Below are 17075 nucleotides of genomic sequence, written 5' to 3' on the forward strand. Positions count from 1 at the left end.
TTGTCTTGGATTGCATGCCTAATTTTTCCTTGGATTAATTTGCCGGAAATTTTTTTTTTTATTAAGTACAAGGTGAATTCAGAAAGTATTATTTTGAAAAAATACATTGTAAACAATTTTTTTAGGATCAAAATTTTTTGGCAAATGAAATAACATATTCTAAACTACTTTTATGCATCGTTTCCAAGTCTGTAAACACTTGACATCATGGCAGAGCCACTTATTCAGTTCTTATTCACTGAACTAAATCACCAATTATGACAGCCATTGCTACACAAGGAGTTTCTTGTCATTATCTTTTTGAAAATTGGCTTGCTGGCTAATGCTTCAATTGAAAAAATATGTGGTAGTTGGAAGGTGACATGTGTGGACAATAAGGTGGTTGATTGAATTTCTCTGAACTAAACTGCTGAATAAGGTTTTGATTGCTTTGGTTTTTACATCAAAAATATTTCAGGATACCATTGAGATCAAAGCCTGCAATAACCTTATTGGTCTGATATAGTTTCTTTCAAAACAGGTCTTGAAAATTCAGGGAATTCGTCAGAAAGCATAATTTTTGAGGAAAATCTGTTCTCTCAGATATTTTCATTGCTGCTTATTATGAGATCATCATTGACAGCAGAAGACCACCATGAGCATTATCATGAACTTTCATTCATCCTTCAATAAACTTTGTAACATTTTTATCGCCATTCCATCACTCATAGCATTTTCAATGGAAACTTCTTGAATGTGACAATGAATTCTAGCCTCCTTGCACTCAATAACTAAATCACATGATGAATCTCACCATCATGTGATTTAGTCAGGAATTCAGTCAACGTTCAGGAATTGTCTTAAACCTTTTAAGGGCACATGAGACAAAAAAATAAAGTAGAGAAAGCAACCGACATGGTGTAAAACATAGCCAGCAAACCAAGGAGACTAGGGCATATAAGCAGAGCAGTGACAGCAGTGATAGAACAAAACCACACTTACTTTCTGGATTCACCTTGTACATTTCTGTGGGGCTGAAAATAGTTTGATGAGTTGAGCCAAATACCAATGAATCAGATATTTTTCATGCCCCATTAATCTCCTTCAGTCCAAGTTGTTACTTTTTATACATAGATTTTTCTTATTTTTTTGATTTTTCTTTTTGCCTCTCGGTTGTTATGATATGTTTCAACTTAACATTGGCTACTCTTCATTGCACTGAAGGGATGATGATGGCATAGAGACAACACCTGAAGATGACACTCTCTCTCCTTTGAATTCCCTTGCGCCAACCTCACCAACCAAGTCTGATATCCATATATCCCTTATCCCAACACCGAGTAAAAAGATGATTAGAAAAAACACACCTCCTGTCCTAACCATGACAGAAATGGCAGCTATCAAGAAAATGGATATTGGAGAAATTCGAAAGCCTTTCCAACCAAATCTTGAAACGATTCCTGCTGATGTTGAAAGCCCATCAGAGCAGACAGAGTAAGGCATTTCAATTATAACCAGGTTAAATGTTCTAGCTGTGGCTGGCTTCTTTGGATATGTAGCATGTCTATGATTTATTAATTTTTTGGGATTCAGTAATTTATATTCAGATACAGTGAATTTAAATCAATTTAAATATTCAGTACATTATTTTACCTGTGATATCACAGGTAAAATAATGTACTGAATGAATGAAACATGTACTGAAGGAATATCTAATGAAAAAAAGGTACAATTTCTGATACTACAACTTATTTTAATAATATTTTTTTAATTTTAGTTTTTAGTGCCATGAAATTTTCTGTTGGAAACTCCTATTTCTTTGTACCAATTATAATATGGAGCCTCATTCTCAATTTTATTTCAGCATAATTGCATTATGGTAGTTATTAGTTATAATTAGTTTACAATGTTTACGTGTAGAACATCAATCATGAATTCCATTTAGCAATCTGGGCTTCAGCGGGTGGAGAAATATTAGCATTATATGTAGTTATCATTTATTAATGTTTTTAATTGAGAAGTTGTTAGAGCTCCTTAATTTTCTCGAATGCAAAATTTTGCATAAAATGAGTTTTCACAAGATATTAAGGGTTTTTTTTGTTGTTATAATGACTTTCTCCATGGTTTTGGTGGGTTTTTCGGTTAGTACATATACTACTTCTGACAATTTACGCTGAGCAATAACTGTGTCACTTTGAGTGAAACCACTTCCTCTCCCTCATTCTCAACTTATGTTTTTATGTCTTCCTTTAGTCTCCTTCCCCTGCATTAGTAACATGGCTTATGCATGACTCCCAACTCATATGCATGAAAAATTGGGCAAAAGGGCTGCTGGGGCCAGCTTGATTTGATTGGTGCTCGTTGAATTGGAAATATGCATGGAAAAGAGAGATATTTTTAAGCTCATGGGATTGATTTTTTACTAATTATTAACTTGTTTTGCATGCTGTCTTAGGATGGAAATGGTATTGGTTTTTCAAACGTTTTGTGTAACTGGTGAAGGTAGGTGCCACTTCTTTGCACTCTTGTTCAGTCATCCATGTTGAATGTCAAATATTTAATTCTGAATGATTGTTATTTTCAGTAGTAAATTAATTTCTAAAAATTTATCATCATAACGGCTTGCTCACTTTGAGTGAACCTTTCTGTGTCACTTTGAGTGAAACCACTTTCTCTCCCTCTTTCTCACCTAAGGGTCTTATGTCTCCTTAAGCCTCCCATGCCTACATGCAATTTTAGCTGTATAAATATTTTCTGATTCTATTTCTCCCTTAATTTTTGTCATTGCTGCTTCCTCTCTTCATCATAGCCATTGCCTTACTTCTCTTTTTCTCACTCTCCTACCTTTCCAATACATATCAAGATTCATTCCAAAAATTAGCATGAAAATAAGATGAGTTACTTGAGTTGATGGCTGCATTATTTATGAAAGCGTTGGAAAGTATTCCCCTTTAATATGCCCTTTAATGATGTTTCCACACTTTTTGGGGCTGCTGGGTAGATTTCATATTACTATTTCTCTTCATTTCCCCAAAATAGCTTAACTTTGCCTTTACTTCGAAGAGGTTGAGCGCCAACAACTATGGACAATCACAAACATCCATACTCTGTATAAGGGCAACCTACCCAGGATTCGAACCACCAACCTATGGTTTGGCGGGTTCTTATTGATAGGGGAACAGAAAAAGTTTCTCATTAGCATGTTTTGGGATCCATTGGACCTAACTGTTGTTAGCTCAGTGATAAACTTTCATGACTGAGTAATATTTCACAGTGTTTTTCCAGTAAGTTTTTGATTTGCATGGGCATAAATTTCTCCAGTGTAACATGCGTGAAAGCCAAATAAAATGCCCAGACATGAAAAGCAACATGTGACCATGTTAGTTGTATTTATCGATAACTTTGAAGGGTTCGTTCGCCAAATTCCACTTGGTGAAGCTTCCAAGGTGTCCCTTTTTGAAGAGCATAGCTAAAATCAGCCATATCACCATGATGCCAGTAAAGGAGTGTTGGCCAGCATTCAGTTGGAAGCAGAGGTGCTGTGGACAAGCCACTCGAAATGTCTCCGAGTGGTCTTAAGTGAAGAGCAGAGAGCTGAATCCTTTGCTGTTATTGTCTCGTTCTTGTGTTTTTGTTTTCATAGGGAAATTTCCTACATTTTCAAGATTAGCTTACAAATGAAAGTAAGCATTTGATGTTGTAGATGAATCATTTATAAAAGTATGTCAAAATCTCTATTCGTATGCATAAATACCCTTGCAGTTTAACATGTTGCTGAGGAGACTGGTTTAAATATTTGCTATTTTAAAATTAGAATGTAAATAGCCAAAAAATCTAATTTTATATGTTAATTATTATCAAATCATAATTTCAGTTTAAGAGGGGATTTCTTTTGACAAATGAATTTTCATCGATGAATAATTAAATTTGGAGCTAAGGGATATTTTTTAAATGTTCATCCATTTAATTAAGAAGATAGTATTCAATCTAATCTGTTGGAATTTCAAATTTTTTTTGGACTTTCAAAATTGTAATGTAAATTTTCATGATTGATTTAGCCGTCGCTGTGATCCACTAACATGGAAAATGGTTGCTGCAGAGGAGGAGAGTGTAACTCCTCCATCCCCATCAACAACACCGACTCTGGATTCCTTGGACCAGCCAGAGCTGAGAAACATGTCATCAGATGGAGGGATTGATGCTCATCGTGATATTATTCAGTATTTGAATATTGTTGGAAGATCCAAGCTTGACTGTTGGTAATTGCATTTTATCATACTTTTTTAGGTTTGATTTCTTTTGTAGTATTTCTAGTTTTTGGCATGAAATGTCTCATTTTTCTTTGTATAGCTGCATTTTAATTGACTGAGAAATTTTTATTCCTATGAATTAATGGCACATAATAATGAATTTAGTATTACTATGCATTTTTTTGAATGATTGCTAATGGATTCTTTATCCAATGGCTTCTAACACTCTCAAGCATAATTTGCTGAGTCAAATAATCAGTGGAATGTGTGTTTATACCTTGTAAACTTGATAATTTCAGGAGTCTATTGGAATACCAAACTTCAGGGTTTTTCAGGAATAGGGAACATTGGGTTAAAATATGTCAGTACACTGTACCTGCTAGAAAATACCATGAAGAATGTTATTTTATAACTTTCATTCTGCCTCTGCTTGAGCTCTTGTGAAGGGAAAAACCTTTCTGGAGTAATGACCTGATCCTTCCGCCCCTTTGTATTGAACCTCTCTCCTTTGCCTGGGAAAATAATTCCAAATCTCTGACCGGTAAACCCACTCTGTCATAACATGAGGTTTTGGTCATTGTGGTTAGTTGTTTTTTAAACAAATATTTGTTGCAAATTTTTGTTGTTTGGAATCAGGAACTATGAATCATCAATTGTGAATATTTTTTTTTTCTGGATCATTTAAAATTTTTGAACGAAGGTTCAGTTGAAATATTAATTTTTTTACTAACCTTGAAATGCCTGGAGTGTCCTTACGGGCATGCTAATTGAAAGGGGTTGGAATTAAATCCAACAGTGGAAGGCAACCATTGAGAATTTAAATCTGGCAGCTAAAGGCAGGGACAACCTAAGGGGCAGTGGCGGCTGGTGGTAATTTATCTAGGGTGTGCATTAGAGCAGATATAGGATGATTTAATTATATTATGTTAATCCTAATCCATGAGCATCATATTTCGTTGTAATAGAATACATAGCAAGCAAAACATATCACTGGTACACTCTACCCTTAAAATTGCATGAACAGAAATAATATTAGCATGCATGAAAATAATTATTCTCAACACACCTTTACAAGTGACGGTAGTTGAAATTCATTCTCTTTTCCTTACACCCTATGAGGAAGTAATGTAGAAAACAGCTATACAGATGGCTCTGTTGACGGACTAGGATCCTGGGCGCAGGTAGTGTAGGTGGCGGCTAAACCACTACACTACCTGCTAGTCAGTCACCAAAAACATGCGCGTGCGCATTCGTATGGTTTTGAGTCTGCTCCCATCGCCCCTTTGAACAGCACATACCCCCCCGCTTACCTCGTCCCGTCAGAGCTCCCTCAAGCGATCGCACAGACCGAAAATGCGCCCGGCATGATGCCACGGGATCGCACACTTGTAGAGCGGTGAATTGGAAAAGGAGATAGCTATAACGTTTGGAGGCTCATGTTTCTTGCATATGCAGACAGTACTTTTATCCTTCGCGTTGCGAAGGAATAGTTTTCTTTTATAATTTATTCATCTTTGGGTGTGCACTTGCTAACATGCGTATACGCATGCGCCGCCACTGCTAGGGGGACCTAGGAGTTTTGTCAAGGGAGCAAAGATCAGTTTACCACCTCCCTCCCCTGATCCCCCCTTGCTCCCTCCCTCCTCCTATCACTAAAATATAATAGATCCATGAGCTATTTTTTGAGATGTGGTATATATTTATGCTACCAAGAAGTTTTATTAATATTATTGTTCAGTAATTTATAAATGAATAATTATAGTTGAATAATATAATTAGAAAAATTAAATAACTTTTTTAATATGCTTTTCAAAGTTTGCCTCCCCCTAAAATCTGCCGCTCGGGGCACATGCTCCATCTACCTCGTACTTGTTCCAGGCCTGGGTAAAGGTTAATCCATGCAGTCTCAAATTGCCGTGAGAGAAAATGCTGAAGTTTAAATGCCATGTCAACCATAATCTTAAAGCAGGACGATGAAAATTCACTGGCTGTGGCTCTCCCTGAGCTAGCCCACATTTAAAATTAATTATTTTTTCGTTGATTACACATTCATTTCTATTTTATTTTAAATTTTTGTGTATTTTTTTTCTTTCAGTATTTGCAAAGGCCCAGAATGGCGCCCTGGAATATTCATCCAGTCGACAAAAGAAGGGGGATTTGCAAGAGAGGCTGGTCTTAGGCCTGGTGATCAGATTGTTGAATGTAACGGAATTAATTTTGAGGATATTTCCTTTTCAGATGTAAGTTTGTTTAATTTAAACATTGAGTCATCAGATTATGTGTTTATTTCCTTGCCTTCAACATCTTTTCCGCTTCAGTTCTGAAATATGCTGCTAATTTGACAAATTATTTCAGCTAAATTTCATTTCCTTGTGATGGCCATTGTGGGTGCATGGGCCATTTTGCTTCAATTGATTATCATTTCAATAGATAAAAATAAATATTCCCATCAGATTGAGTTGGCCACACTCCCTTGTATTAGGGTATCAACCCTAACGTCACCAGATTTAAGTGTAGTAATTACATTAATTTTGGTGAATGTAATGACTTTAGTATGTTATACATAAAATTTTATTCAAGTAATTGACATGAATCAGGAGTATCCCATTTAAAATGAATGATTAATTTTCCTTTGAAAGAATCCAAAAAATACCACATTAGCTTGCTTGTTTATCTTCATGAATTTTCATTTTTTCAGGCTGTGAATGCTCTCAAAAAGGACAAAAATCTCAATCTAGTGATACGGAAGGGATCGGGGACAGATCTATTTCCTGGAGAATCTTCAGGTTACAATAGCTCTGCAAGTAGCATTAATGGAGATGGCAGTACCAGTGGACATTCTCCTAATGGGATGTGTCAAGGCTGGAGTGATGATGGTACAAAGAGACTGTCTGTGGTGAGAGAAGAAGTTTCTGACATGAATGCAACCACTGGAATGTTAGGAAATGCCATACCCCAAAGGTAAATGTATATCTTATACCAGAAGTTAACAATTTTCTAACTTTACATGCTCAGCCTGGAATGCAATTGGTTTTTGGCTGAGAACCCTCTCTTTGAGATTTTTAATATTGAATTTTTTTAAATATTTGTCATATTTTGTAATTTCATCATGAACTACCGGTTAAAAGATTACCACCTGGTTAAGTATACAAAGCTTAACACTTTTGTGAAGATAGTCCCTAGCAATTTTCCCTTTTTATTCATCGTATCAAGTGAAAACACTTTTTGTAATCACACTTATCCAGGAAAGGTACTCGCAAAGAAAATCAGGAGTGATGGCACATACTTTTATTTCACAAATCTTATTAACACAAATTTTAAACACAATAAGTACTTAGAGCCAGGGGCGCAGCCAGGAATTGAGGCTGGGGGGGGTTTAGGTGCAACTAATACCGGGGTGTGTTGGGGGTGTGGAATACCCACAAGGATAAGCGGTAGGTGCGAGATTAATAAATTGAGGAATTTTAAGATAAATGGTTCAAAATGGTGAGTTTTACGGCTTTCTGAGAGATATTTTATTCATCCTTACACTATTCTATTTGTAATATCAATCCATTTAAGTAAAATGGATTAAACTTCAGCATTTCTCTGAGCTCTGGGGGGGGGGGGTTTTAACCCCTAAAAACCCCCCCTCGCTGTGCCACTGCTTAGAGCGAAACATCATTGAACTCCCCCCCCATCTCCATTGTCCACTGAAAGACCTCTTGCTTCACCTCGCCATTATTTGAAAATATTTCCACCCATGTGAGTCTTCAGGAAGGTGAAAAGATGAAAATCTAAAGGCTCCAAGTCAGCAGAGTATGCAAGGTGGTTTAAAATGTCCCAACAAAAGGAATTCAAAAGCACCTTTGTAGAGTTGGCCTTGCGTAGGTGGGAGTTGTCATGCAAAAAACACACTCACTGAGTCAACATTCTCCTCTGTTTGTTTTGAAATGCTCTCTGCATGTTTTTTAGGGCCTTACCACATTGTGCTGCATTAATCGTCTCCTTTTTCTGTCTGAAAACACCAATCCCATCATTTTTTGTGCAAAATTGAGTTTCTGAATATTTTGGCTGCTGGGGAACCTATGTGCCACCACACTGGGGACTGTCGCTTTTTTCATTCTTCATTCGTTAAACTCACGACACCACTTGAACACATTCGTTCGGTTCATAACACCTTTGCCATAAACAGTTTTGATCAGTGCAAAAATTGCAGTCTGCGTTTTTCCTTCAAAGACAAGAAACCTTATGGCAGTGTGCACCTCATACTTGGTGGGATTTCTTCACAACATATTTCTCAAAAGCAGCCACTACGAGGCAAGATTCAGTATGAAAAAAGGTCCAACTTTTGAAAAAAATTGTTGATAAAATGAGGGCTTGATAGTACTCTTACTTTCTGGACATTCCTCACATGTCATAAAAAAATGGGTAGGAAGTTGTTCATTTGAACCATACACAGCAAACCCTGGTCATGCATGAATAGCAGCTTTAACCCCTTCACATCAAGCATCGGGTGGAGCCGATGGGCATTTCATGTGCAGAAGACCTAATGTCGGGTATAGCTGTCGTGAATTATTCAAACACTAACGGCCAAATGTTGTCTCTAGCTGATGCAAGGGAAGGGAAGTGATCATTATCATAAGAGCAATTGTAGGATGAATTCAGGCCCGGCCTGAGACCCAGCTTAGGGAGACCTTAGGGCCACTCCTTGGCAATTAAGCCTGACCCTCCCACTCCTTTATGACCATCCTCACTGCAGGAATCCGTAGTGAAGAGGTTATATCACCAGCTAGTAGCTTGCAGTTGTTAATTTTTTCTATTTACGGGAAAATCTGTAATCAGTTGTTAAGGTCTTATAAAGACACGCTGAATTTCACTGGTAGGCTTTAAATTCATGTTGGGATGAGCAGCTTAGCATGTGTAGTATGCTGTTCAGCTGGCTGTGGCACTCCAACAGAAGCGACTTACGTTGTCTGAGAATATATTTGATGGCATTCCTTAACTATTCTTCCCTAAAATCTTACCCTTGCCGTGTATAAGCCCCTTAGCTTACGATAAGCTGCTTATCAATTTTTTTCCGTAAGAAAACCCTAAGAAACGGTTAACTCTCTTACTTTGTGCTATCTGGGTCTATGCTACAAGAGTAATAATAGAATTGATCTCACAAGAAGATTGGGTAATGGCTGCTTGTGAGGGAGCATGCACCTCAAAAACAGTTACCATGTCTTCTTGCTGTAGAGAGTGCTACAGTTGCAGATAATTCCAGTGAGTCTTCGAATCCCACCAGATTTGAGGGTGCAAACAGGGTAAAATAGGGGGAATAGGATTGGGAGAATGCATGTTCTTGTTAGAGCCTCAGAGATGGTATGAATAATTAGTAGAGGATGCCTGACTGGTGGTTTCATAAATCCAAATGCATCTTCATGCATTCTTATTTCATATTTTGATGTACATACATTTTATAAGTGTGGTGACCCAAGCATTGCTTCACTTCCTTCATTGGGGTATATACAACTGCTGAAGTATGGCATTTGTTGTGACCAAAATCTGATGAAAATTTTACATTTAAAAGTCTCTCCTTTTCTTATATGTACATACCATGAGTGTCGTCTTTGGTGGATTCATGTAAATTTCTAATTACGAAGTGCATCCATACTCCCTTGAAGAACTTGAGATAATGATATTTGAAAATTTGTCCTCAACCTGTCTCAAAGAAAATGACCCTAGAAAGCTGACTACTTACAAAATTTGGATGAGTTATATGAATAGTATTCTCTTACAACTTTGTTAGAGATATACCATTTCTAGCTCAACCTTTCCGTAGATTATAAATAATCATGCATGAATATCTTTCTTTTTTCATAGCTCTGAAGGGAGAGTTGCCATTGATAAGAGTAAGGATTGGGATGAAATTGAATATGAATGGGAACTTGCTGACAAACAGCTCAATCCCAATAATGTAAATAAGGAACCTCGGACATCTGTTCCCAACCATTTTGATGGCAGGGAACCAGGAGTGATGATTGGTGAAGAAGATTCTATCAATGAAGTTAGTGTTGAAGTTAAAACTGTTGCCATGGTTCATAGAACTGAAGAAGATGAGACAGATCATGGAGCTTGGAACCGAAGAGACTCCACAGTAGAAGAGACACAAATTCAAGAAACTACGTCACACACTGTAAGCAGCCACAACACACTAATCAAGACAACTTCAAGTGCATCAGGAGCAAGTATGCTTACATCTGTTAGCTTGTCCAGTGCTCTCACGGAGGAAATTCAAAGGAGGGCTAAAGTGAGTGTACTAATAGAATTTCTTTGTAGGCATAAGGCATATAAATTATTTCCCGTTAAGAAAGCATTGTTTTGCCAGTAAGGTGATTTAATGGTCTCATGAGCCAGTGGGAGAAGTACCTCTAGCTTTGGTGTCATCACATTCAAGGCATATTTCTCTGTTATGTGTGGCCCAGAAACTCTCCTGGGTGAGTCCAGTAACAATGTGTGCCTTTGTTTTGGCTCCCTTCTTCCATGGTGTGCTGTCTGACTTGGGCTTGATTTTAGATTTCCTGCTCCATTTCTGATCCAGTTATTGATTTCAAACTCAATACTAAATCCAATTCCAGACCAATTCGTGATGGAAAAAAATAATTGGACACAATTTTGAGAGAAGTTCAAAATCCATTACCTTTAAATACTGTCTGAATTGGCGTGAAATTTATATTACAGCCGTGGGAGCCGCAGATATTTAATTTAAGCCAAATTCAAGTAAATTCTGGGTGGTATAGCAAAAAAAAAGTTTTTGCAAAAGTCTTGAATGGTATTGGAGTTTGCTTACTTGGAGGGATTACTCGTATGCATCTTCCCAACATCACAGGGGATTAATTTGAACCAATTGATCCCTCCCCACTCACTACAGTCTTTTGTCACGTTTAGCGATACTGATACTCTGTTGAGTTTCAACTCTAAATTTTCAAGTTGAGTTTTAGTGAAAATGCTACTTATATATTTGCATTTTTAGCAGAACTTAATGAATACTTGATCATTTTCTTAATTCTAGTCAATGGAGCAAATGAAACTTACCCTGTACTTGACTTTAAATTAAATTCAAACAAATTATCTAGTGTTTTGAGAATAACATAGGAAGATAATTGTGGTGTATGTAACTTATGCCCTATTGCTGACATGCATACATACTAATTGTAAATAAAAGACAAAATGATCCTTTATAATGGTGCAAATGGATCTCCCAATGGACCAAGCTTTTCTATTATGTACTAATATTTATCATTTCTCACATAAAAAGATACCTATTGTGTCCCTGAAATTCGTGGATCACACCCCTCCTGATTGGCTATCACCTTTTTATTTGTGTGTCTTCCTAAATTGACGCCCCATTAAATGCAACCTCCATCCAAAAAATTATGGCTATGGTATGGTTATGATGTGATATTCATTTGAATGCATTTCTCATAATTTTTTTTTTACTTGCGAGCGAGATGTAGTCCATGTCTTTAATTACGTAGAGGAAAAAATTCCCTCTTATATAGATTGAATTACTCCTGATATAGAAAAAAATTCCTTCTGATATAGATAGAAATTGGTGATGGAATATGTGTGCAATTGTATTTTATGCTTGTAAACATGTTATTTTGCACTTTTTTTCTTCAGCGACTTGGCAGCTCTGACAATGGCTGCAGTGATGGTACTATGAAAAGGAAAAATCAGTCTAGAGATGAGGGAAATGCTGCCAAAAAAGATCTGTTGAAAGAAATTGCAGATGAGAAGAGAATGCAACACTCAAAGGTTAATGCTTTAATATTTTTCAATATAAGCACTCTTACTATCCTCAATGGAATCAATCCCACCCTCTATGGAATCAATCAGTTTGGTTTATTTGGTCTGGTTTGAATATTAGCTTTGATTCTTTGTCCTAACATAATAAGATTCTTTGTCTTGGTCACTCCCTACTTTTTAATATGTCTCCTAAAAAGCTTAATTTTTAATCAATTGCAATTTTTAATTCAATATGTAGTACCTTCAGCATCCTAATTGACATCGAAGACAACAATATATCTTTCAGGTAGATCAGAATTTTGATTATGGTAATCATGCAATGCAATCTTGATATTTAGGCTAGGCCTAAATGAACTCATAAATGTCATCTTTTAACTTTTTGATGCCAACTCTGACTTTCACATATAGTTTATTGTGAATTTGATGTTAAGATAATAAAATTGGTGCATGGTGGGAAATAAGATGGACCTATGTATTAAGTTAATTAATAGTAGCGGGTGTAACTTTGTGGAAATCCTTTATCGTAGGAAAAGAATAAATAAAAAATTGGCTAAATCCATATGGTAATTCATTGTGACTGACCATGGTTTCGTTACTACGTGACATTATCAAGGTGAGGCGGTACAGGTAAATTGACCAGTATATAGGTATAGTAAAAAAAGTAAGGCTAGCCTTTTATAACCACTATACATGCTTTTATCACCGAAAGAAAAGGAAATTCCAGAGGAACGGAGCAAAGTGGAGTGTATCACCTCATGGAGTTCCGTGGTGGGATCTCCCAAATGGTGCGAATTCCTTTCCTAGGGAATTTATCATTAAAAGTGCAGAGGCTACTCCCAAGGAAAAAGTAAGGCCAGCCTTTTATAACCACCGTACATGCCTGGGTCACCGAAAGAAAGGAAATTCCGGAGGAACAGAGCGCAGTATACAGCCTTAATTGCAGCGACTGTGACGCAATTTACATCAGCCAAACAGGGAGGAGTTTTTCCATCAGAGCGGCCAAGCACCAGATGGAAAGACAAATCACATTTCACCAAATATCTTATAGAAATGGGCACAGTTGTGACTTCACCCCAACTATGTATTCTTCACTTAGAGAAAAAAGGACGGAGATTAGATGACGTGGAAGAGCTGAAAATTTTAAGCCACAGGGACTCATACCTATTTAACGACCACCTTTACCCTTCTCACTCCCCCCTCCTCCACTTTCCCACTCACTCAACCATATAGAGAGAGATAGCCGATGCACCGTCAATTGACCCTATAATAAGCGTGTTAAAAAATTCTTTTTACGAGACCCTTTCGGTGTTGGCTCTCGCCATAGCGAGGGTTTCACCGCCGAAAGACTTTCATCAAGACTCCTTAACCTCTGTAATTGCTAGCGATGTGTTAGAAATGAAGTTAATGGAGTGCTCAGTCTCAGATTTATGTGGTAAACTGTCGTTCGATAAATATAATGATAGAGGAAACAATGCTTTGCATGATTTTTATTCAGTGCGGTGCTTATAAATTGTTTGAATAGTTAGTCGTTATTTGAGTAAGGATATTTAGTGATTCAAAAAAACATCGGCTTTCGCCTGGATTTATGCTTACGTTTATCGGATAATGTTTATCTGTCGCCGCACCACTCCTGTTCCTGTATATCTGTTCACAACAGGTATATTGGCTATTATTTGCTCCACCTCCGGTAAAGCGACAATTCGCTATAGCGAATGTTTATTACTGCACCGTGGGGTGTCGTTATATCGAGGTTGCACTGTATTGGTCAATTTACCTGTAATGCCTCACCTTGATAATTTTACGCTATAACGAAAACATGGTCAGTCACAATAAATTACCATGTGGAAACAGCCAAGTTTTTATTTCTTCTATTCCTACTTTGTATTAAGATTATTTTTGAAAAGGAAATGATAATTTTTAAGTGACTGTTTACATTATTTTACAATTTGCAGTGTGTCGGGATACTTCCTAAAGTTTCGAAAGTAGGTACTTCATGAGAAGAAATTCTCTTGAATCACTGAAACAAATGAATTGTAATGATCACAATTTGAGCCCTTTCAAATTTTTGCAATCATTTTTCAAAATCAGTGGATTGCGTGTGGCAAAAATACATTCTGGTTTTCAGTTATGAGCAAAATTTCAAGAAAAGAATTGCATGACAGCTTAAGTTATCTCTGAAAATAATCAAATTTCTTGTAATTATTTCTGCCACACTGTAAATTATACCTTGACTGTGATGTTGAAGTGGCCTAATCAATCACTTGAATCACTTGCACTCAAATATAAGCCCGATGGACTTTTTTCCCCAGAGATTTTGGCCATAAAGAGGGGTCTATATTTGGAGAAATAAGGTATATAATATTTTTTCCATACATGCTACATGGTTTGCTCATTTTTCTTTTCTCTTCAACCCTTATACTGCCTTGCTGGTTGGGTGAAAACTGCCAGGGGCCGATTTATCGGTCCAACTTATTTACTTTCTTTCGTGATTGTGGCCTTTTCAATGGCTGTAATTTAAGTAAACCCCCATAATCTATCTATAGTTATAAGATATGAATATATCTTAAGTATTGGGAAAAAATCTAGGTGCATTAAATGAAATTAAGTAGCTGAAAAATTTTAAAATCTGAAATGTTGCTAATTACGGTAAATAGCCCTGGCAGTCTTCGCACATCCCACCCAAAATGAGCTGGCAGTAAAAAGGTAAATGGATAGAAAAACTGCTGTTATGACACCCATAAAATTGTAGTATATCACAAATTTTATATCACCTGTAAGTGTGTAGTTATTTAAATATTTTCTACTGGAATTAATTTTTCATTTTTTTTTACAGTTGATGGAAGAATTCAAGAAAGCACATAGTAAAATGTTTGCAAACTCCCTTTCTTCAGGAAGTTATTCTGACCAACCAAAGGACAGTGAAAATGAAGTTCAGGTAATTAACTTCAACTAATATACATATGAGGGATTACCCTGAGAGCACAAAGTTTGCAGAATACCACATGTAAACCAGATGTAGACGTCTATATGTGGTATACAGAAAACCTAATGGTTTGCCGTATACCAAATGTAGGCGACTACATTTGGTCTACATCAGGTCTACATTAGGTGCAAATGTCTTCCTTTTTTGGTCTACTGGTAACTTATAATGGTATAATTTTGGTCTGCAGTTATACCAAATGTAGACGTCTATATTTGGTCTACATCAGGGGCAAATGTCGCCCATTTATGATAATTTTGTTCTACGATTATACCAAATGTAGGAGTAATTTTTTTTACAAAAACATACATTTTATACTGCTAATCTTGTAGCAATATGTGATTTTCAACTGAAACGAATTTATGGCAATTTTGATGATTATCTCCGAAGAATTATCAATTATATCTATTATTAACATAGGATGCAATGCCTAATTATAGCCGTGCTGTTGAATTTGTTAACGACGCATTAGCGGAGATGGTGATTGATATTGGTATCCTTCCGAAAATGCTAAAAATCCATCACGAATACTTAGGAGAACCTTAATTACAGACAAAAACACTGAACTCCTATGAAATAACAAATAATCGGTTGCTCTGCATTCTTTTCGTGTATGTAGCGGGGTTTGGAAAGCAATAATGCCAATTCAGGGAGCAAAAGAAAACGCTTTCTAAAATAATGAAAAATAACTTTTAGACAGTTATATATGAAAAGCAATATACAGTTAAAGAAACACAAGACATGCACTTATTGTAGAAAGAAACTTTTATTTCATGATAACGTGACAAAGCTTCACCATTTCCTTGGTTTGACGAATACGAATTCACAGCAAGTGTATGCACACAATTCACATAATTTGAGATCGCGAATCAGTTCCGCTGCCAACACAAACACACACAAGCAACAACGTATTTCAATAATATAGGTAAATCCACAAGCGATATACTAGCACATACCATAAAAACATAGTGGGAAATAGGCAAATATAATCATCAAAAACTGGAAGTCACTACCATACTTATATTAATCACGTACAACTTACAATCATAGAGCTCGTTATGATGAAAAATACTATATATTCACCGATTTGGAGACTTAATTAGCCCATTCAAGTGGCACAGGTGACTTTTCTCGCTGCTATTCGTTGATATACTAGAAAAATAAACTTCACATACAGCTTTGATCTTGATAGCTTGATCGTGATATGTCATACCCACGGTGAACAACGGAGGATAACACGCCACTGTCATTTTCATAACTGTCCATTTATCGATAGCGTAATAGCACTGTTTACAATTCAATCACGATGGAAATCTGAAAATACAACTCTTGGCCGATGTTTTTCAACCTTGTCAAACTTAACTATAGTGCATTACAACCACTGCACTGTGATTGCCAGCAGTAGGTTAACAGAGTTGTCACGATGAAAATAACACTATTTTGGCACAAAAGATGCTTTAGTAAAAATCGAAAATCTCCAAGCATAGCGAACTAAGTTGTATTCTCTGGTGTTCACCTTATAATACAAGCACAAGCAGTCCTTAACAACGAATTTTCCAGTACCTACGAAGAAATTGATGAAATTATTGACTGTCAAAGCATAGCGGGCATTAGAAAATATCAAAATTGTTCTAATTACACAAATGGATGAGGTGCCGTCGATAACATAAACTTACAATTAACGTATCCACCTCCAACGGCCGTGGCTCATTGTCAGACTGCTACAACGATGCTACTACTTCTTGGTTTAACCACTGTTCCAGTTTATATTTTATGCGCTTACTCAGATATTAATATTGTAAATAATACAAAATATGAGGGCTTCTGATCCTCTATCGTCGGATATTTTGCTTTACATTGGAAATAACCAGCACGTATCACAAACGAAGCTCTCACAACTGCTCGCAACTCATAAACAATCAAAACAATACACTAACGTGGTCTACAGACGACCAACTGTGTTACCATCTCCAGCATACGTGAGCCGTATGCTCGTTAGCTTAGAAGGAATTGGTAGAACACATCGCGTATATTTATGGTCTACAGGTAACTTCCATCATTTAAAGTTACCTGTAGACTCGAAATATCCCAAA

At 36.6% G+C, this 17075-nt stretch overlaps 1 protein-coding gene across 3 annotated transcripts in view; it reads left to right on the top strand.

The window, feature by feature from the left end:
- LOC124162171 overlaps nucleotides 1-17075 on the top strand; it is a 163266-nt gene that overhangs the window by 136485 nt on the left and 9706 nt on the right. For 2 of the 3 annotated variants that reach the window (XM_046538596.1, XM_046538597.1), the window contains 7 exons: nucleotides 1204-1473; nucleotides 4038-4238; nucleotides 6325-6469; nucleotides 6928-7190; nucleotides 10077-10503; nucleotides 11877-12011; nucleotides 14836-14937. In XM_046538596.1, coding sequence (XP_046394552.1) covers nucleotides 1204-1473; nucleotides 4038-4238; nucleotides 6325-6469; nucleotides 6928-7190; nucleotides 10077-10503; nucleotides 11877-12011; nucleotides 14836-14937 — 1543 coding nt within the window. The remainder of the gene's footprint in view (nucleotides 1-1203; nucleotides 1474-4037; nucleotides 4239-6324; nucleotides 6470-6927; nucleotides 7191-10076; nucleotides 10504-11876; nucleotides 12012-14835; nucleotides 14938-17075) is intronic. The other variant, XM_046538598.1, reaches the window with a different exon arrangement.

This window comes from Ischnura elegans, chromosome 7, assembly GCF_921293095.1.
Source record: "Ischnura elegans chromosome 7, ioIscEleg1.1, whole genome shotgun sequence".
Taxonomy (NCBI): Eukaryota; Metazoa; Arthropoda; class Insecta; order Odonata; family Coenagrionidae; genus Ischnura; species Ischnura elegans.